The sequence below is a fragment of the Sceloporus occidentalis genome, unplaced genomic scaffold (genome assembly GCF_023333645.1).
Source record: "Sceloporus occidentalis isolate IW3139 unplaced genomic scaffold, rSceOcc1.0.p SCAF_61, whole genome shotgun sequence".
Lineage (NCBI taxonomy): Eukaryota > Metazoa > Chordata > Lepidosauria > Squamata > Phrynosomatidae > Sceloporus > Sceloporus occidentalis.
The window spans coordinates 108174-129944 of NW_028317041.1; the positions used below are offsets into that span (position 1 = coordinate 108174).

The window sequence follows — 21771 nt, forward strand, 5'->3', positions numbered from 1 at the left end:
TGTATCTTTGCGTCAGATATACAGATTTGTTTATAAAATGTGGTGAACAAGTTCACACTAATTATCCCTCTGTCTACAACCAATAAAACATGTTCTTGTATGCCGACTTCTTGTAATAACTTGCTTTTTTCTGAGTTTTCTGCAAAACCGTCAAGATACTAATAAACAATTTTGTTCTTAATTTATTCACACTTTTTCAAAGTATAAGTTGATTTGTAATTTTGGTATTTGCTTGCTATTGGATTAATACATACTGAATTTCAATTTCAGATAATCATAGAATTCACATTTTCATGTAATGGTATTTTTAACAGTCATTTTTAAAATTGCCCTTTAATTTTGCTTTCTCCTTTATCAAGGTAGTTAAAACATTAAAAACATTTTTATATCTGATTAATTATATCTGCTTTTTCTGCAGGTAAAAGCTACTGATTCAGACTCGGGTCCATTTGGTCGAATTCATTATAGTATATACGATGGGTTTCACAACTCCAAAGAGTCTCAAAACTTTTGTATTGATCGAGAGACTGGACAAATCTGTGTTTCACAAGACATAGACCGGGAAGGTCAGCCTGAAACCTATGACCTTCAAGTGAAAGCACAAGATGAGGTATGAGTTTACTCAAAATTTCTTCCTATAAAAGTGGCATTCCCAAGCACTGAAGAATCTGAGATTAAACAACCAAAATAATTACATTGTTGAAATAATAAATAATATAATTTTTTTTTGGTAAAATATCTTTATTTTAGTACTGGGAGCAAATGTTGCATTAATAAGTATAAGTATAGTACAAAACGCTGGCCAGCCAGCACCAGTGCCTCATGAAGACACCAATGATAAAACAGGCATGTATTTTGTTAACATGGCAATGATTTACCTGCATGATTTATCCTTTAGGTACTATTAATGGATTGTTTATGATTATAGTAATGTTGTCATTATCAAGAACTATGTGCCAGCGACAGATGGCTTAATACATAGACAGCATAGTCCATTGTTAACATACTGTGTCCTGGAAATAGTGTTTACCTCAGCAAAGAAAATGCAATGTCTTGGAAAGTATGTTCCTTCTAATTTTATTTACTACTTTATATCTATTTTTGAGATATGGCACACTGCCTGCAGACCACAGAAAACAAACAATTCACTCAATTAAGATATTTTATCTACTCAACTGGTCCACAGAAAAGTTGCATGCTGGGGAGCCTGATCACCCAACAGTGCAATCTACACCTGGTTATGCAGTAGAGGGGCTACTGCCCCCAGAAACTACTGCCCTTAACCTAGACCTAGTTGGCTTAGGCAAGAATACACCACTGGGGTACTGACCATTCTAGCACATAAAGAAAATAAACCTTGGCATATGTAGCATTTTATTCAAAGTTCCTGTTCTCTTATCTTGGGGCTCAAGCCCTTGCTAGATGTTTCAGGGAAAATAACTTCTGTGTTGTTTACTCCTGGGTGACAGAAGTCGTGACAACATGCATTCACTGAAAATTTATGAATTTGGCAAACTTTTACATGATTAAATAATTATTTCTGTGGAAGGCTTAGGCACTGAACAATACTAGGAATGATGTTACATTTAGTTATAGAAGTGTTACATTTAGCAGAATTGGAAGAGGGGAACTTTTTAAGGGGATGCCTCTTTCTATATATACGGTACTTTACATATATGCATTGCATTTTTTACTGGTAACTGTGTCCAGCATTCCCCTATCTTTATCAATGGTTTGGGTCCATATGTTAGCACATGAAAGATATTTACACCCTCTGCATATAGTTTCTGCCAGATTACGTATTTAGGACAAATGATCGAGATGAGGACATTCGGTTCTGAAAAAAAAACAAAAAACCTGTAGATATTCAGTGATACAAATGGTATGGATGTTCATCTGACAAAGGTAAACAGTAAGGATTGCATATCACTTTATGGTATAAGAGTTGAGACCAGGGGAGCTCAGTGACTTGTAAGTGATATGGCCTCCAAGTTGACATTCAGAGTTACTCAGCTTCAAAATTCTGTACTAACGCCAAAAAAGATTTTAGGTTTAATATGTGGATGCAATTTATTTAATTCTAGACTATTTAGAATGGAAAATCAGAATGCGAATGATGATCAAATACTTTCAAATCCAGTCCAATACTTTCTTTATTACTTTTGTTTTTCCAGCTGCTTTTTGGAAAAAAAAATATATATTTTACTACCCATTTCTTATAATATATGCAGTATAAACATGTCCTGCATGCCATTTAGTTCATAGATACTGATCCTCAAAATAAATACCGGCATATAAATTGTGTAATCAAACCTAGAAGATAATATTGCACTACACAAAAAAATTACATCTGCTCATTTTAGCATACGCTGGAGTGTTCCGGAGACAATGCTAACGTCACTGCTTGATTGGAAGTCTAGACTTCCTACGACCTCCTCCCCACTGCTCTCTTTCTATATTTATATCCTTGTTCTATGTAGAATTATGCTCTGAAACAAAAACACCCATGATTCTCATCAAGCTTGTGTCCAGGCCAAATGCTGAGAGTCATGAGGTTTGAAGTTCAACAACAGCTGGTGGGTAACTTCTGTATTCTTTAAGTAATCTTTCTTCTCCAATCTAATAGGGTTAATGTCCTTAGAGCAGCACAGTCCAAAATGAAGTGAATGCCTTTTTTTGTGGTACATAATATTCTATACACACCATGTAGCTGTGGAGCTAGAAGGTACTTTGGATGAGTTACAGGCTTCATACCAGGATAAGTAATGTAAATTAGAGATGGCTGAATGTGCTATCACTGCAAGACAGATGGACTCTTTTGGGACTATTGAGATAACATAAAATTATCTTCATTGTGTTTCCAAGGCTGAGAAAAATACAGAAAAAGAGTGTGCATCAGAACGAGTTAGAATATTTATTGACATTCACATCTGCCTTTAATTTCATATATTCTACACAGCATCTCTGAACAGGGTTGGGAAAATATGTGCTTGGTTGTAAGAATATCCCAATCAAGTAGCGTAATACATAAAAAGGGAATGCCTATATTTATCTGTATTTAGTAAAAAACAATATCAATAACCAAATGTTTTATAAAATTATTAATCTATATCATGGTAGATTCTGGAGCCTTCTTTCATATTTTAGAAACATTAGCAAATCTTTATATGGTCCTGAGAGATGCTTGTCTGTATGTGATCTTGGCACTGGATGTTTGCATATTTTTGGTGAAAATTGTACCGTGATATTTTTCTAGGTAATATTTTTTAAAATATGGTGGATTTGGGCACAGATATTTAATCATAGTGAGATGGGAACACTTTTGTTTGAGTTGCTGAACTAGGCTAATATCTGCCCATACATCTGTTGTGGCGGCAGCAGGGGCGGGCTGGGCCAGGGGGGCAATTGCCCCCCAGGCCGCCCTGAATCTACATTAAACTGCCGCGCGGCCGCCCATTTAAGCGGCTGATTCGGCCACACCAGGGCCGTCTTTAACGCCCGCAGCATCCGCGGTAGGCCGGCCCAACTGGCCGGCACACCGAAATGTCATTGCAGCCGATGTGGCGGTGACTCTTAAAGCGGCCAGTGTGTCTTACGGCCACTTTAAGAGTCACAGCCACATCGGCTGCAATGGTTAATCATTAAGCGGCCGTAAGACACGCTGGCCGCTTTAAAATCATTAAGCGGCCAGCGTGCCTGCACAGTGCCGCCCAGTGTCCTGTGTGACTCCGCCCCCTTGAGCGGCACGTCACATCGTCAATGTGATGGGCCGCTCAAGGGGGCGGAGTCATACGGAACAGCTCCTCGTGACAGCTAGAAGAGCATGTTGGAGCACAGCAGCAGTGAAGGATGCGGCAAAAACGTAAGTATTAAAAATTAAAAAAAATTCTTGGGGTAATAGGCGGAAGGGGAGCCATATTCAAAGGGGGGGCTGCATTGGGACAACAATTAAATGCAAAATGGGGGTGGCTAGGGGGTATAAGTACACAACAGGGTGGTTGCGGCACCACATAAATCAATACACAAAGGTGGGGGGTGGGGGGCTGGGTTCAAATTACATGGGTCAGTCATTAACAATGCAAAGGAGGGCATCAATACACAAGGGAGGGGGCTGGCTGGGGACATCACATAAATCAATACACAAGGGTGTTGGGGCATAATGTACAAAGGGGGCTGGCTGTGGGCACAAATCCACATGGGGCAATACACAAGGGGCATAATGTACAAAGGGGTCTGGCTGGGGGCACAAATCCACATGGGGCAATACACAAGGGTGTGGGGGGAAATACATTAAAACCAAAGGGGGGGGCTGGCTGGGCATCAATACAAAAGAAAACAAACAAACAAACCAGTGTGGAAAGCATTTTGGATGTGGGTGTCAGTGTCGCAGAGCCTGTCCTGGTGTGTGTGTTTGGATATCGGTGTGGCAGAGCCTGTCCTGGTGTCTGTGTGTTTGGCTGTCTGTGTGGCAGAGCCTGTCCTGGTGTGTGTGTGTGTGTGTGTGTTTGGGTGTTGGTGTGGCAGAGCCTGTCCTGGTGTGTGTTTGGATGTTGATGTGGCAGAGCCTGTCCTGGTGCCTGTGTGTTTGGGTGTCAGTGTGGCAGAGCCTGTCCTGGTGTGTGTGTCTGGGTGTCGGTGTGGAAGAGCCTGTCCTGGTGTGTGTGTTTGGGTGTCGGTGTTGCAGAGCTTGAACTGGTGTGTGTGTTTGGGTGTCGGTGTTGCAGAGCTTGTACTGGTGTCAGGGCAGGCTGTTTGGGGACAAAATTGGCTCACCCTGGGCTGTTTGGGGACAAAGTTGGCTCACTCTGGACTGGCTTTGGGGGTGTGCATCCTGTGATCTATGCCTGTAATTTAGGGGTTTTTAGCTATACCTTTAATGCTTAGTTGTTATGTGATTTCCAGTTGATCTGTACCTGCAAAGCTGGGTTTGTGTGTTATTCTGCTATGCTATGTTTGCATACATTATTTATGTATACCTGCAAATACAGAGTTTGTATTTCTTATTCAGTTGATCTATACATGCACGTGCTGTTTACATGTGTTTATTTGATCTATACCTGAACTACCGGAAGTAAGTAAAACAGAGGTGTGGCTTAGTGAATGAGGGACAAAGGGACTCTGGGGATAATTACAGACAGGGGCCCAAGGAAATGCCTAGGGTCCAATTTTTTCCATATTTAAATTTTATTTTGTTACAAAGATTAGAAAGAGCTTTAAGTAGCCTACCCATTACATTTCTTTGCGCATTTGCAGAGTGTTTGCTGTGAAACATTTTTCTAGATGAGAAGCTTGTTCAGTAACCCTGGAATGTGGAAACAAACATTAATTGTGCATTTTCTAGTTCATGTCATATGTGCTCTTGACACAGGTTCAGCTAACTATCTACCATCAGTGGAACAATATTTAGTAATAAGCAAACGTTATGCTCCTTATTTTCATATCTGATGCTGCCAATAAATTGTATCCTTCTCCTTAATATAACTTGCTGTTTACAGATGATAAGAATGTGTTTTTGAAAGGTCTTTGATCTTTTTTAGCACTTGATTTTACTGCCCTTCAATGTATGACTCTAGTTTTGCTCTTAAAACTCTATTATCATTAATTTACAGTGATTTACATATGTTTGTTCTCGATCACTGGCATTATCTAGCTGTTTTTCACAACTTCTAAATTATTTATTGTTGTTTCACAAATAAATAACATTCTTGCTATTATTAAGTACCTATCAACCCTGATATCCTTCTACGGGTTGACAGTTTCAGCCTTGACCTTGTTCACTACTCAGAAACAAGTATGGGGACTGATATAATAAATCAATTTCCTTCACCAAATACAAAAGATACACATATTATTCTCATTGTGATATACATGACTGGGCTGAGATGTGAATAACTTTCATTTATGTTACTGTTGCCTTAAACATCCTAAATAATGTTACATCCTTTACATAAATAGTTATTTAATTACTTGGAGATTTGCCTCATTCATCATTTTCGCCAGGAATGTATAATTTTCATGTGACATAAAGTAGGTCCAAAATTTTATTTGCTAGCAAGACAATTAATGTTTTGTCTTAGTAGAACAGCATATTCAGAGATAACGTTAAGTAAACTTAAATATTTGCAATGACATTTTTTAATTATTTTAAAAAAAAAAGATACATTGTAGAGATGTAACTTTATATGGACCTAAATCATTATCAAGCATCGTGATTTTCTTTTGAATGGGAATACTAACAACTGCTCAAACCCCATTTATAAATGTTACAAGAGTCATCGGGATACTTTGTGACCACAATTTCTACCCATTCACCCCGAGATCGGTGTAAAATCCTAGGACAGACCCTGAGAGTTTGCACCAAAGGTTTCGATATGTCAACAACAAAAAAAGTACAATATATATATAAAACAAACCGGCTAAAACTGAGCAATCTGAAATAAGTAAACACTTCTAATGATGTTTTAATGAAATAAAAAACAAATTATCTAAATTTAAAGACTTTATCTTATAAGTGTATAGTCATGAAAAGAAAATACAGCCTTGAATTATACATATTTTATAAATGCCACCGTATTAATCCATAAATAAGAAAACCCTGGGAATATGTCAAGAGCAGTAGTCTATTCTGTACCTTGGGTCCATTAGTCCTTTGTATTGTGGTATTTAACGTGTACTGTTGCTAATCTTTTGTATTTAAAGTTCCTTATTCTATGGCTCTGCAGAGTATGTTGTCAGTTTATAAATAAAGAATAGTCATAGTGTATAGATTGAAATGTTTTAACATTCAAGACTATGACAGCTGCTGGATTGTGGTTTTCTATGAGTGTTCCTAACTCCTGCCAGAAGGATCTCAGTGCATTGTGTGTCTTGCAAAGATGGAGTAAGCTAGCACTCACTGCACTGACAGGTTTCGAGTCTCTCTGCTGCCATTTATGTCCAAGAAGTAGCAAGAAAGACAACTAACTGTTTTACATATTAAAGGTGACCTCAAACTGTGATCTGAATGTGTATTTTGTTGCTATCAAGCCATTTTCATAATGCAGTTTTTATTAAACCATTTTACAAGTGCTGGATATTTTTTACTGACAGATATAGCCGCTAAAATATCTGCCCTATATCAAATTTATTTAAATGTCATTCTCATGAAGAATACATTTAAGTGCAGGAATCATTATGTTTGAGTCAAGTATATTTGCACATATCCGATATGAAATTCACTTGGGTTCTTTAATTTGGCCACTATTGTGATTTTCTCAAGTTGGGTACTGGTGCTCATGCAAAGGAAGTAATTTAAAATAAAGTTCAGATGAAGAGCTTGTGTATCACGTTGGCCATAGATCAGATGGACTTAATCAATATGTATTATTGTGCCTACTACGTGAAGTCCCTAGTATTTTTCATGCAAATGCCTAGTTCTTCCTGTAGAAATGTACTGGTGTCTAGAATTAATTTGTTATTGGCCTTCATTGCAAGAACGTTGAATTTGTTTCAACATGTGCTGTGCGTCTGCAGGTAATTAGTTCTTGAAGGGCAGATAAATGAATCCCAGCTCTTTCCTTCAAATCCGGTATTCACTGTGAATGATATATAAGTATATCAATAGTAAAAATAAACAAAAACTGTATTTAAAGGTGGAGGATCATGTAAAATAAATGACCAGAATAATTCTATTTGAAAACAAAAGGTAAACACAGAAAACAAATATAGAAAAAACTCTTTGTGGTTTTGTGTAGTATATAACCACCACAATGTCTAAAACCTGTCTTTCAGAGATTAAAACACATTATTGCAATCTCATCACTCTTGATGCAGAACTATATTTCCCACCTTGTTTCTTCCAGTAACAAACCTCCTGCTTTCACATCCATGGAGTGGAAAATTGAAAAAACTAAACTCTGCAAATACAGTTATCTGATATTTTATGTCAACCAATTTATTTTTCAATTCATTTCCCTCTGAAAACAATATTTATTTATTTTTAACAGAGATGTTCTTTGCTTCAAATGTAATCACACTGTAGGTAAATAAGGCAAAGCACAAGTTAGTTGATGATTAAATAAGTCATTGGTTTCTTTAATTTAGTTGTAGAAGAAAATCCATTGTTGGGGAGGTGTTAAGTGAACAAAAGGTGTGGATCTTGCTTGAGTTTTAGCGATTATATTTCATAAAGGGAATGTGAATGCTTTGATAGCTAAAACTAATTTAGAGCTCCTCTAACTGATTTTCAATCTCTGCTGATTTGTAATCATTGATTTGTGTAGCTCGCTCATGTTCTGGACAATGGGTACTGTAACGGGTAGTGTTAGCAGCAATATAATTACTTGTGCTAGTATTTTGAACTTGTAAATCAAATGTGTATATTGTATAGACGTTTCTAATCTCTTATTATTTGTTCAACAGGGTGGCTTAAGTGCTCAAGCCTTTGTTCGAATTGATATTGAAGACATAAATGATAATGCCCCTATATTTGAACCTACAACATATATGACAAGCATTAGCAGCCATACCCAACCAGGAACAGAGATCCTTAATGTCTTGGCCACCGACAGAGATGAAGGGACCTTTGGGGAAGTGACATATGAACTCCTTCCTGCAGAACGGTCGTCCTTTTTTAGTATTGATTCATCCACAGGTACCTCTATGATATGTTCTGTTTTTTTTAATTATTATAATGTAAATTCATTCATTTTCTACATTCCCTTTACTGGCATTCTGTACCAAGGTCTGCTCACTTCTATGCAATGCTAAAGGCCTGTAATAGAAAGATCCCATTGTTCCTTTTAAATACAGGGATTATTCTACAATTACAATGGACCACTTGAGTAAGGCATACAATGGACTAAAAAAAATCTGATAAACCTTAGAACAATATATATTTTTTCTTACACGCGACTCCACAACAACATAAACCGACATGTTTAGGTATACATAATATATTAAGCACTTAGGGATATGATCCACTAACTTATCTATATAAAAACACAGAGACTTGCTGGTGTCACATCAGTTAGTCTTAATCTGCACGGTTTAAAACACGTGTCCCTTTCACACCTGAGGGTATCTCTTGACACAGATATTTCATAGTCATAGTTTTTCCATTGCCAGTCTTGTGGCTTTCTTGTGCAAGGAGCTATGGCAGCAGGTTAGGCAATCTGTCTCAGTTGTGTCTGTACATTAAGATATTTTAGGTGACAGCTGAACATTTAAACTCAGACTTTACTATGTTTTTTGAAGGGCCAACCTTAGTGAGCTCCTCCTGCAGGAAGGGTTGAGCTGTGCCTAGTGAGGAACAGCTTAGGAATTTTACTGCATAACTTGTGCTTTACACAAGGCCATCCCAGAAACTCTTCTACAAATACTTTCTTTTATGAACGTGTACTGGTCCTAATAACTCTCTGCACATAGGTGTCACTCTACCATGGGAAGACTGGGTTATTAGGTTATCATTCAAGGCCCTGAATATTAAAGGGCTCAGGCCTTTTTGAAGAACAAACCACCCATTATACAAGGACACAAAGTAATCTAGTGCATATACTGTGCTATATATATATATTTATATAAAGATATTCTAAGGTGTAAGTAAAGAAGCACTCTTAGCTAGCTTCATTTAAATTGCTAGTCCACAGTATTTTATTTTATACAAGTATTAATAAGGGTATCAACCCACACGTGAATCATACCAGTGAATTCAATATAAAATGACTTGGGTTAGTGAAGGTTTGTATCGTGCTCTGACAACTGATTAGCATTTGCTGCTCTGTCATCCTAGTCTAGCATTGTGATATAGATGATAAGCTGCAGTGCCTGAGAGAGAACATGTCATGCATGCCAATGCTAGAACTCAGACTCTGTCTGGCAATAATAAGGCAATGCAGCAGGAATATGCAAGTTCTAGCTCTCCGGCTGCTAAACACTCAAACCCTATCATGCCCAGCATACACCTACAGTACTAGTGGATAATTTCTGGCATTTAGCTTTTGTGTTATACAAATCCCATCGGACTAAGCATTTCACCCATACTAGAAAACTAGTGTGGGTTACAGATTTCTCTTGTGCTGGCTTTTTACTGATGCCTGTCACTTATTATATAGGATAGGTTTAAATAATACCTCACCATGTTTGCTGCTTGATGTCTCTTTTGGGAAGCAAAAAGAAATGCTTTATATGAACAGGTATTCAATGCAAACTTGTGAATCCACAGATGACCTAAAATACATTAGTGGATCAGTGCCAACAAGGTCAACCTGTTGCTTCACATTTACAACCAATTTCCGCTGTTTCTGCGGTTGTCCAGACACAATGATTATGTCATTGTAATTTATGCCAATAAACAGAACATGCAATGCTAGCCTTTAATTATATCAGGATCTAAATACTTGACAATGGTTAATTGGAAGATGTGTTGTTCATGAAGAATATGGAAAATTGCTAAAATTCTGTTAACACAGAAATTCCATTTGCAAATATCTGTCTAAAAAGTCCTGGTGTATTTACTTTTCTCTTTACAAAGACAACAATAGTACTTGAAATCTTAATATATTACACATGCTTTAATTAAAGTCATTCGGCCAAAAAGCTTAAAATTAAGCTAGTCTTGAGGCTTTCCAGTTTGTCAGATCCCAGAGAAATAATTTCAGAAAGTTAAAGCACTACAAGGTGGAACTGCACTGTTCATTTCAACATCATATAGTGATAACCTGATAACCCGTATATATTGTAAATTAAAAACTTCACATGTGTACACATAAGATGCAGCAAAACTAAGGACACATAGATCTTCAGGGGATGTTGATCTCTGCCCCTTCCCATTGAACTCACAGTTAGGCATAGCCCTATGGGACTAACCCCACCACTACCTGGCTTCACCCCTCAGCTCCGATAAGCAGAGGGTGAGGAGACTTGGAGAGGATCAGATTACTCCCCAAGTATAGTAATGGTATTCATGTCCATTCCTTGAATGTAAGTGTCACATGTTCTGTTCTTTTGAGGGGTGCTGATCTTCCCATTGCAAAATGGCTTCTTATGCTTTTAACAACTCTAGAGATTTTTAGAGTATTGTTTTACACAGTGATTGCAATCGATCTGTTCCTACTAAATATTTTTTACTATGGGTGTTATCTGTGAATGCACTGTGAAATTGTTCTGTAGCACAAACACAGTTAATGACCTGTAGAATTTTACTTTAAAGCAGGAATGGGTCCAGTGACTAAAAAATGAGATAAATTTGTTTACCCCCTTCCAAAATCAATCCACTTCTGATAGCTCACACTGTTCCTCTACAGCTAATAGCATACACAGCTGATTTATGCACCTGTTTTTTTCTGTATTAGTGCTTGGAGCTGATAGCACTGCCTCTAGGGTCTGTGAATGTCTGCTATCCGCTAGATTACTGTTGTGAGTGGAATACTATTTTTCGCCCATTAATTTTTTTTGGGAGAAAACATTTTGATCAGCATTTACGACAGCCTGCAGAGCATTTGCAGAATGCCCCATTTGCATTTTCCCCTTAGCAGCCCATTCTGGCCCCCCAGTGGGCATCAACCTGTTTTTTTTTGTGGCCTCCTGGATTATTTCTTGATGCGCTGTTGGAGGAATTTTGTAGGTCAACCACTCCTGGGAAGGTTCACCACTGTTGCAAGTTTTGTCCATGTAACCAATGTAACCCTTTTCAGACTGATAGATGCAATGACTTTATTTCTCATCTGTTGTTTGATGATGTTTAGATTCAACAAGGCTGGCAGTAATCATGTCTGGTGTGTCTAGTGAAATTAAACCAATTATCAACTAAAGTTGGTTAATTGGTTGGTTTAGTAACTAGGGGACAATTGCTTTTTCACATAGGGCCAGGTATGTTTGGGTAGTCATTTTCTTCTATACATTAAATTATCACTTGAAAACTGATGATTATTATTTATTGTTTTATATAGTTCCACCAGATTCCACAGTGCTGTACAAAAGGAAGACAGGACATGGCAATTCGTATTTAACATAACAAGATGACATATATAACCAGATAACGAGCTGTGGATGGTCCTGTTCAAATGAGCTTACAATCTGAAACACTTACAGCAAGTGTAACAAATATGCAGAATAGAAGAAATTAGGACAGCACTGTATATTACTTTCACTACATTTCAGAATATAACTGCCTGCACTTGAACTGCTTGGATGCTTCAGAAGACCATCCTTGAAGGACCAGAGAAGGATACTGGGAATGACAGCCAGGGATTTATGTTACAGGAATACTATTCCACATAAATAATACACACATACCACATATTTATTCAATAGATCTTTAGGGTTTTGTTAAGAACCAGTTTAATAGGTTCAGGTTGTGTTTGCATTTTTTTGCAGATTTATGCTTCTTGTGTAGCTTAATACTCTGATCAAAATGTATTCCATTTTTTACATACTGTCAAGCTAATGGGCAATGAAATTCACATAAAGTAGCACCTGGAATCACAGAAGTGCTGATATACCTGTAGACCTTTCATTTCTTTTTATGTAGCTGTACAAATTCATTACCGCAAAAACTTTGTTATAAAATTTCACAATAATGTAGCTTAATCATTTAGCTCAAGACTCCCTTTGAATCCCTTTATCCAAGATTTTCCTTTAAAGTGGAGATGCTGTTTTCCTAACAATTTCCACATGTCTCTCTTGTTCTCATACTTTGGACATAGTCTTTATTATTACAATGGTCTTTTAAGTGTCACACTGCACATCTAGTACGAGTAAGAAGAATAGCTCAAAGTGTATTTTTGTATCTCCAGGCAAGTTATTTTCTAGGATTTGGGACAGACTGTCAAAATAGCTCCAGACCAGATGTCCCACTTTGAGTGCTTTCCCACATTCTTTTCTTATTATGTCTGTCCCAAAACAGATGATTCCCTGTCCTCTCTTCTTGACTTTACAGTGAATTTTAACTTCTTTTTTTAACACTAACTTCATGAAATTGGGGTGTCAATCTATGTTCAAGATCTAAGTGTTTTTTTTTCGGGTCTATTCTTTAAACCTAGAGGTAAACTCAATGCAGACTTGCAAAGACATAGAAAAATAGAATTTGGTGGGCAGATAAGAACCATTCAGCCCTTCTAGTCTGCCTGTTTATCAATTAATATTGAGGATAGTTGTATGCACGTTTATATTCCCTTATTGTATTAGCCTCTACCACTTCAACTTTACATCTTACATTGCATCTAAACCTGAAACAATCTAGTTTAAGGCTATGACCTATGATTTCTTGATACTAATCAGTTTAAAATTAATTTAATATATTTTCCCTGTTAAGTTGTTGCCTGTTTCAGATAGACCAAATGATAGACATGCAAATGGAATAAAAGCTATTCAAAAAAATTTTCGGTTAGTTTTTGGCACATTCGTTTTTGGGTAATGAATTTTGTTCCTTTCAGTTTTTGTGAAAATTCGGGAGCATTTTTAATGCCAACCCTGCCAACCACTTCTTCTTCCGAATCTTCTTCTGCCTCTTTTTCTTCTAACTTCTCCCTTCCCTTCACTCTTCTCCATTTTGTCTTCAATCTTTAATCTGGTATCTTCTTCTTTGTCCGCATCTCCACGGACATAATACGTCAACTGTGGGCAATATGGCAGCGCATGTGGTGACGTCCTCTCCTGATCCTTCAATTGGGGAGGGGAAGTCACTGCAAGCGTCGTCATTTTGCCCCTAGGGGATATGAGGTCCTTTTTCATTTTGCATCTTTTATTTTTTGGATGGTCACTTTTCATGGGCTGAAAATGACTGATGCCCTCTGAGACCATTACTTGAATTCCCCACAGGTTACAAACTTGGAATGCCAAGTGGGCGGCTGTTCGTGGCACCCAAAGGGTGCTTGGACAGACCTCATTAGGGAGGAGGGTAGGTGGAGCTTTTAGAATTATTTTCTGATTTCAATACTACCACAGGGTAGAGAAGGAGGGATAGGGAGATGTATGGGATAGGGTTTTTAAGACCCCCCCATCCCAGTGGGTGAGGGGTGGAGGCCAGCAGGGAGCATAGATGCCCCTGATGGGTAAGCCTTCATCCACCCAGGAACAGTAAGGGGATAAGGGGGGTTGGCATGGGTCGATGTTCATGCCTTCCATATGGTAATTGTATGCATTTTAAATATCCCTTTCTACTGAGAATACAATGGGATACTTGGGCACTATACCCCAAGGTTAATTGAATTACTCCCACTCCATAGTTGGGGGAAAGAGAATGGGGCAATTGTCAACTGACTAGTGAATAGACCCAAAAGTGAATACAATTTTTTTTTAATAAATATGCAGAGTACTAACATAATTATGAAAACATGTTTCTGACAAAATTAGGCAATGATCTTTAAATGCTATGCAGCTGTAAGTGACAAATTAAACATCAGAGAAAGTCATTAAACATTGCACACTTCAGGCAAATGACCCAGCTAACATGCAGCTTTGTTATATTCATTTGTCTCCATTTAAGATACGTACAGTATTTGTATCGTTGGTATACAACATCAACATACACATTTAAATAAACTGGAACAACACTAAACCACAACAAATGGAACAAATAGTTTCTTTCGAAAAAAGACTTACACGCAACTTATTTATGGCTTTTCACATTGTTATTTAGTACATTTTAAATGAATTACGTACTATTTATAATACTATTGTGATGATTTAAAACACTCTTTTTTAATTACTAACATGTGGATTAAAATGAATGTTAATTACAAGTTGTAAATTGTTTTAGTGGATGACTTATAGTGGAGCTAGACACATCTTTACAACTACATCTAAAGCATAAGAAACGGCATTTTTTCCCTTTGAATAATTGGTTTGAACGTACAAAGATGTTTTCAGAATGTTTAGTGCAGAATGAAACAAAACAAGGCAACTACAAAGTGAATTATTCAAGCTGTTGGGTAAATCCCACATTTAACTAGAGAATCAGCAGCAAACAGTGGAGTAATGCAGAGAAGTGTATAATCTCCACTGTGTTACAAATACAGTAATGCTAAAATGTATTTTTAATTGCAAATTATGGTATTATTATACATACCATGTATTCATGCCAAACATGTTTATTTGGCAAATGTCAGATATATGGTGCATGTTACTACATTAAACTTTTGAAACATCCTGTGCTACAAATATGATTTCTACTTAGTTGCACACTCAGAGCTTGTCCTATAATATTATTATTAGTATGTATTGTTTCATATAGCCCCATCAGATTCCACAGGGCTAAAAAGGGACATAACAAGTAACATATAACTGACTTACACATCCAACAGGGGAGGAGGGCCCTGCTTAAATGAGCTTACAATATAGAGGGATTAAGGGTGTATTACACAAGAGGTAAAAGTGCCATGTTAGGGATGGACTAGCCGCATTAGTATTGCATGAGAGGTAGTAGGAAAGGTGAGTTAAGGAATATGAGAGGAAGAACGTTAGTGAACATATGCATAAAAAATGAACTTTTTTTATTCCAGATAACTTTTGTACTGTGGCTGTTTCTCAAGCTACAGAAGCTCATAATCAATATTGTATGGCTGGCCTTGAATTAGTAGCACTACCATTACCTGTATAAAGCCTGTATAATACATTAGTAAATTAGTACAGGGGGAAGGCATGGATCCCTTTTTTTCTCTGGCCCCGTGGTGATGGCAATGCTACTGCTAATAATAGTATCTGTTTAAAATTTATAATACCTTAATACATGTAACAGCATGCTTACTAGCTATGTAATATTGATTGTACACCGGTGTAGAATCTTTTGTATCTGGGTATTCTTTACAATTAATTCCATTAAAAGTAAAATTTCAGACATGTAGGGTGGGGTCCTTTGCAGTAGATGTTTTCAGTACCCATGGAGTCCTATTCTAATCACATATTGTAAAATGTATTTTGACCCTTATTATTTTTTGTTCTGCCTTTCATACAGAATATGCTACAGAGGAATATAACCTACATTAAAACAAGTTCAATGCGTGGTGCTAAGTAGGAGGTGACCTCTAGTGGTCCACTGATTTTTCCTCAGTATTACAACTTCTTATCAAGCCGACCTTGAGACTACGCATTACAATTTGTGATACCTAAAAAAACAGTAGAAAACAAACACATTTACTTATTTAGATTTTAGTTTTGTCGTGTTGTACTAAAGTTGCTTGGCACAGCAAAACATATTGAGGTATTTGAGTTATATATAAACCTTTGCGGTGGATATTTTTTGAAGTTGAATTTAACACAAACAATTTGTCCTTGATCCTGCTTGTTTTTCCATTAAGTAAAAATGTAATGTATTTAATAAGAACCAGCTGAAAAAAGTTGTTTGATAGCTACATAACTTTATTGGTAGCAGATCCTTGCACCAAAAAACAAGCTTTCTTTTATTACTTCATAGAAGATAGAAAAAGGACCCTAACCTTACGTCTACTTTTACTAATTGTACTAATTTGTATCCTTAAAATTTCCATGCTTTTTTGTCACACAGTAAAGCTATATGCTAGGAGATGACCTCTTATCATGGTGTTCAAACTCAATCTATTTGGGAATACTGCACATGTCAGGTTGTGGGCTCCTGGCCCCAATTTTTTTAGTTTAGAATAGGCACAAACCATGCATTTTAAGATAAACATAGGTGGTAGAGCTGCCCATGAGCATCATCATACCCTCAACACCCTCATTCATCTCAATCCCAAACCACAATCATTATATTCATACAATATTCAACAAATATTTTAATTAATTCATACAATTCAACATAGTTTGCCCCCCCCCCACACACACACTACCTCCTCCTCTGGCAGTCCGCAGTGCGGCCTTGCACATCTGATGTCATATCCTGTGGATAGGTGACTGACAGACATTTTAGACAATTGTAAGCTTCCAACTTTCTGTCACCAGTTTGGTGAAGGCCCTTCCTTGTTCCAGCATGGCTGTGTCCCTGTGCATAAACCAAGGTCCATAAAAAACATGGTTTCATGAGTTTGGTGTGAAGACCTCAAGTGGTCCACACAGAGCCCTGACCTCAACGCTACTGAACACCTTTGGAATGAATTGTAACGCTGGTTGCGAGAAAGGGCTGACCCCACAAATGCTCTTTTGGCTGACCAGGCACAAATTCTCAGAGACGCACTTCAAAATCTTGTGGAAAGCCTTCCCAGAAAAGTGGAGGCTGTTATAGCCATAGCAGGGGGAAGATGGGAGCACCTCTATGTCACTGCCCATGGTTTTGGAATGCGATGTTCAACAAGTTGGTGTTACGGTCATTTGTCCATACACTTTTGGTAATATAGTGTGTATAACACTGCAGCGATGGGGAAAGTGTACATATTACATCACCTTGTTTTTAAAGAGTAAATGTGAAAAAATACATATTTCTGGGTTTACCGATTCTGGTCCAGGTCCTATACAATTAATCAAAGGGCCAAGTATTCTGTCTTTGCATAACCGTTGGTACCGGACACTGTTGCATGAGTAGACAGTTTGGTTGAAGCATCACTGGGAAGCCAATTTGTATTGCAGTATTCTCTTCCAACCTAGTTGGTGGGAGCCCTTTGATTAAATTGAATTTTTTTGTCAGATAAACTTGAGCTAATGAACAAGATGTAACTTTAACAATGTCATCCTCCAGAAGTCTATGATGCCAGGGATTCTCGACATTTCGACAACTATCAGGAAAACATATGTAGTTTTTGCAGCCAATTCTGTATTTTATAAATTATGTATATTTTTAAACAATCCACGTAGTATACAGCTTTACAAATATACTGTATATTATGTGCACATCGAATATAGTATAACTATATTTTATGCTGTCCTCCTGGTGGGCATCTTTACAGTTTAAGATCATTAATATTACTTTTACAGGTATGTAACCCAATAAATTTTTGGAATTGTTATCCTCATACTCTGTTATAATAAGGATACATTGATTATTTTTCTCCTAACATAGCTAAATGAATACACTTTCATGATATAATATTGGACCCACTTAATAATGGCTGTCCTTCTTTTATAGTACTGGAAAATGATTTGACCTTCATATGGGTTATGAATTAAGAAGATTGAAGGGCTGTTAGTTTAAGAGTGTTTAACTTAATCTTAAAGATTTTTAAATAATTTGTCTGCTAGATTTTAAGGTTAGTTTAGGTGATGAACTGTTTCCATCGTTTGGCCATCTGCCTACTGTCTGTACCGAGTATGGTTAATTTGATGTGTCTTTATATGGGCTTAACCCTTCATGCCATATCACCATGGCAACATTTGATTTTTAGAGCTTCAACAATTTTTCTAAAAACAAAGAGCAAGGAAACAATGACGTGATTTAAAAGGAACTGAACAAAGTGCCTTAGTAGCAATCTATTCCTTTTTTTTCTGTAATAACATTTTTCATTTCCCTTAGAAACTATTTTACTCTTATATTTTATAAAGTTATCGTGTTAGAATTGGGCCAAATATGAAATGAGTACAGAACAAGTGAAATGTTAATTGGACAATTATAATGGTTTACTTACCCATCTGTACTCCAGTAATGACTGCTTACATTCATTATGGGTCATTTGGAGAACTTGTAAGGATTCATCAAGAAACATTGTTTGAGGCCTAATACTTCATTGTAAAATCTGCATTTTTTTTACTTATTGTAGAATTAAATAAAAATGTTGGTTATAATTCTTTTTACCTGCTAATGCACAGTTCAGAATTAAATAACACTGTTTTGTGGCAGCCAATACCTATGGCCGGCTGACAATTATGGGAGCCCAATAATAGTAAATGTTTGCTGCCAAGTGACTACTCCTGTAATACAAGTCTTGACAATAGGTATGAACATCTTAAGAAAAGAGGTCTCTGTCCCATGGAGCCTCAGCTTAGTTTATGTTTTAGGTGCACAGCTTAAGGATCACATCAATATGGAAAGCAGCAGAGTGCTTAGAAAGCTGGCAAAGAATGTATCAAAGTCTACTACCCTTCCTAATTGTGTTGAAGTGCAACATAACTAAAAACAATGATGAATTGTACTGTATACTTGAAGATTAAAACTGGACAGTAGTTAGGATCCAGTTATTTCATCAAGATCCCTACCCATTCTTTAAAGATTGGACTGGTTGTTGTGATCACTTGTGGTACTATGTTTTTAGTGAGGTTTTCTGAAAATCACTTGTGGGCACACACGTTTAATTCATGCACCCATTTGCCTTTCTGTTATTTCCTGTCATTGTTTATGTCACTCTGGTTGTGACCAGCATCTGTGTTTTAAAACACTCTATTGATCTGTCAATTAATGCACTTTTTTTTTGTTCCTTAGGAATTATATATTTGATCACCGCTCTTAGCCACCTGGAAGATTCACGGATGTTGTTGTCGGTTTCTGCACGAGACAAAGGTGGTCTTCCATCTGCTGTGAACGCCGTTGTTACACTAAATGTTGTAAAGACTGCTGTGGCTCCTGCAATATTTGAAAAGTCCCGTTACACATTTTTCATTCCAGAAGATGCTCCAAAAGGTAGTGCAGTTGGGACAGTGAAAGCACGGGAACCCTTAAGTAAGTATAATTAAGACATCTTTCACACATATATATATATATATATATATATATATATATATATATATATATATATATATATATATATCAATAGGATAAGCCGAAATGCCTCACAGTGATATGTCAAAAGAGTTTCAGGTAACAACTATAAAACTGAATAGAAAATAAGTTAAAAACTTAGAATCTTTTCATATTAATGAAAAATATCATATTTACAAAGGTTAATGTCAGTACATTAAACAGAGAGCTTCTTTCTTACCATTCAAATCATGTCAACATTAAAATGACTATTATTCAGGCCACGATATCCATCAATCAAAGGTATACAGACAAAATATACTTTAGGAAAGGTTATTTCCTTGTGTTGAAAAATGCACGGAGTGGTGCCATTCACAGCATGATATCAATATATCAGATTAATACCATTTACCCAACAAAATGTACATAATATAATATATATACTGGATATCACAAGAAATATTTCTTAATTTTCTTTATTTGTGCCAAGAGCTTCAATGTTAATAATAGATACAATTTGATGACAGATAAGAACCATTTGGCCCATCTAGTCTGCCCATTTTTTCCTTCTAAATAAAAGTTGTAAAATTAAAAGGCAAATGTACAAATGTTTACAATTAGGAAGTATAAGACAATATGTAGAGACTACATGAGTTTTGTGGGACATCCCCTACTGCATCTTGTTATAATATGGTATATATATATATATAATGTATTGATAACACAACAACGAATGAGTTGCTTGATCATATAAAGTTAAACCTCTAAATGCTAATCCTGTTTCTGGTGCACACAATTGTAAAGCAGGATTCCCTATTATTTTTTGCAAATACTTTTTCATAGGGTTGCTTGACAAACTTCTTATATTCAATGATAAAAATGTGAAATTTGCCATTTTGCATCATTCAAAGTCAAAAATATTAAGGCACCAGATTTTATATAGAGGAAAAACGAAAGGTATCATTGCGACACTGATTAAAAACAGGATGCAATTAATTATTACCTGTAATCAACCTGAATATTATGTTTTTGAACTTTTTTTCAGATTCTGTTGAACCAGTTTCATATAAAATATTATCTGGGGATCTCCACGATATGTTCACCATAAACTCTCAGTTTGGTATTATTAAAACCAAAAAAGAACTGGATCGTGAATCTCAGCCACTTGTAGTGCTTATTATACAGTCTCAATTAGGCAGCTCTTCAGCCTTCAGCACAACTCAAGTCAATATCAGTGTAACTGATGTTAACGACAACTCGCCACATTTCCCTGTGGAGAATGAAAGAATACGCATATATCAGAATAGTCTACATGGCACTGTTTTGTATATAGCACAAGCAAAAGACCCTGACAGTGGACACAATGGATTAATTTCATACAGTATTGCCGGCGAAAAACAAGATATGTTTAGCATCCACCCAAGTCTGGGAATTCTGTACCTCAATTCCACCTTAACAATGGCTTGTGAGTATATTCTTTTGATAATAGCTGAGGACAATGGACACCCAGTCCTAAGTTCCCTTCTTACATTAACTATTAGTGTGGAAAAACAGGAAAATGTTAATGTGCTGACCTTTGGAAACTTGGTACAGCAGATTGAGATAAGTGAAAACTTCCCTGTAAATTCCAGAATACTTCAAGTCAAAGCCTATATTTTGGGTGCTCAAAGCCTTTCGTCTAAAATAGTTTATTCTTTAAACCCCATCGTTGGTTCAGTTGCGTTTGGAATCCATCGGAGTACAGGGTGGATATTTCTACGCCGTTCTCTGGATTATGAAAATACAAAAATGTACAATCTTGAAGTGTTTGCAAAGTACACAGACAATGGTGAGGAGCTAGCTGCAACTACATCTGTAATTGTAAATGTGTTGGATGAAAATGATAACTCTCCTGGGTTTAATGAGGATATTCACTGCTTCACTGTCGAGGAAAGTCCTGTCCCACAAGGTGTGATTGGAAGAATAGGCGGAATTGACAAAGATATAGGGAAAAATGGTCAACTTTCGTATTTCCTCTTATCAGAAGGCAATCATTTTCAGATTAGTGCAACAACAGGTAATTATTGAAAATCACTATGACAAAATGAATTACAAATCTCTTAGTTACTTGACTAATTCATAATAATGTCAATAGATGTGTGTTATACACTTGTATACTATTATATGTATATTTCGTATTTACTGTATTTGTTACTGTAAAATCTGGTTACGCCTAAGCA

At 36.6% G+C, this 21771-nt stretch overlaps 1 protein-coding gene across 1 annotated transcript in view; it reads left to right on the forward strand.

Annotated features, from left to right (window-relative positions):
* Positions 1-21771, forward strand: part of LOC149287379 (protocadherin-23-like) — a 143692-nt gene that overhangs the window by 95151 nt on the left and 26770 nt on the right. Inside the window, exons 4-7 of the mRNA XM_089492889.1 lie at positions 419-610; positions 8401-8632; positions 19298-19534; positions 20598-21608. Of these exons, the coding sequence (XP_089349015.1) occupies positions 419-610; positions 8401-8632; positions 19298-19534; positions 20598-21608 (1672 nt within the window). The remainder of the gene's footprint in view (positions 1-418; positions 611-8400; positions 8633-19297; positions 19535-20597; positions 21609-21771) is intronic.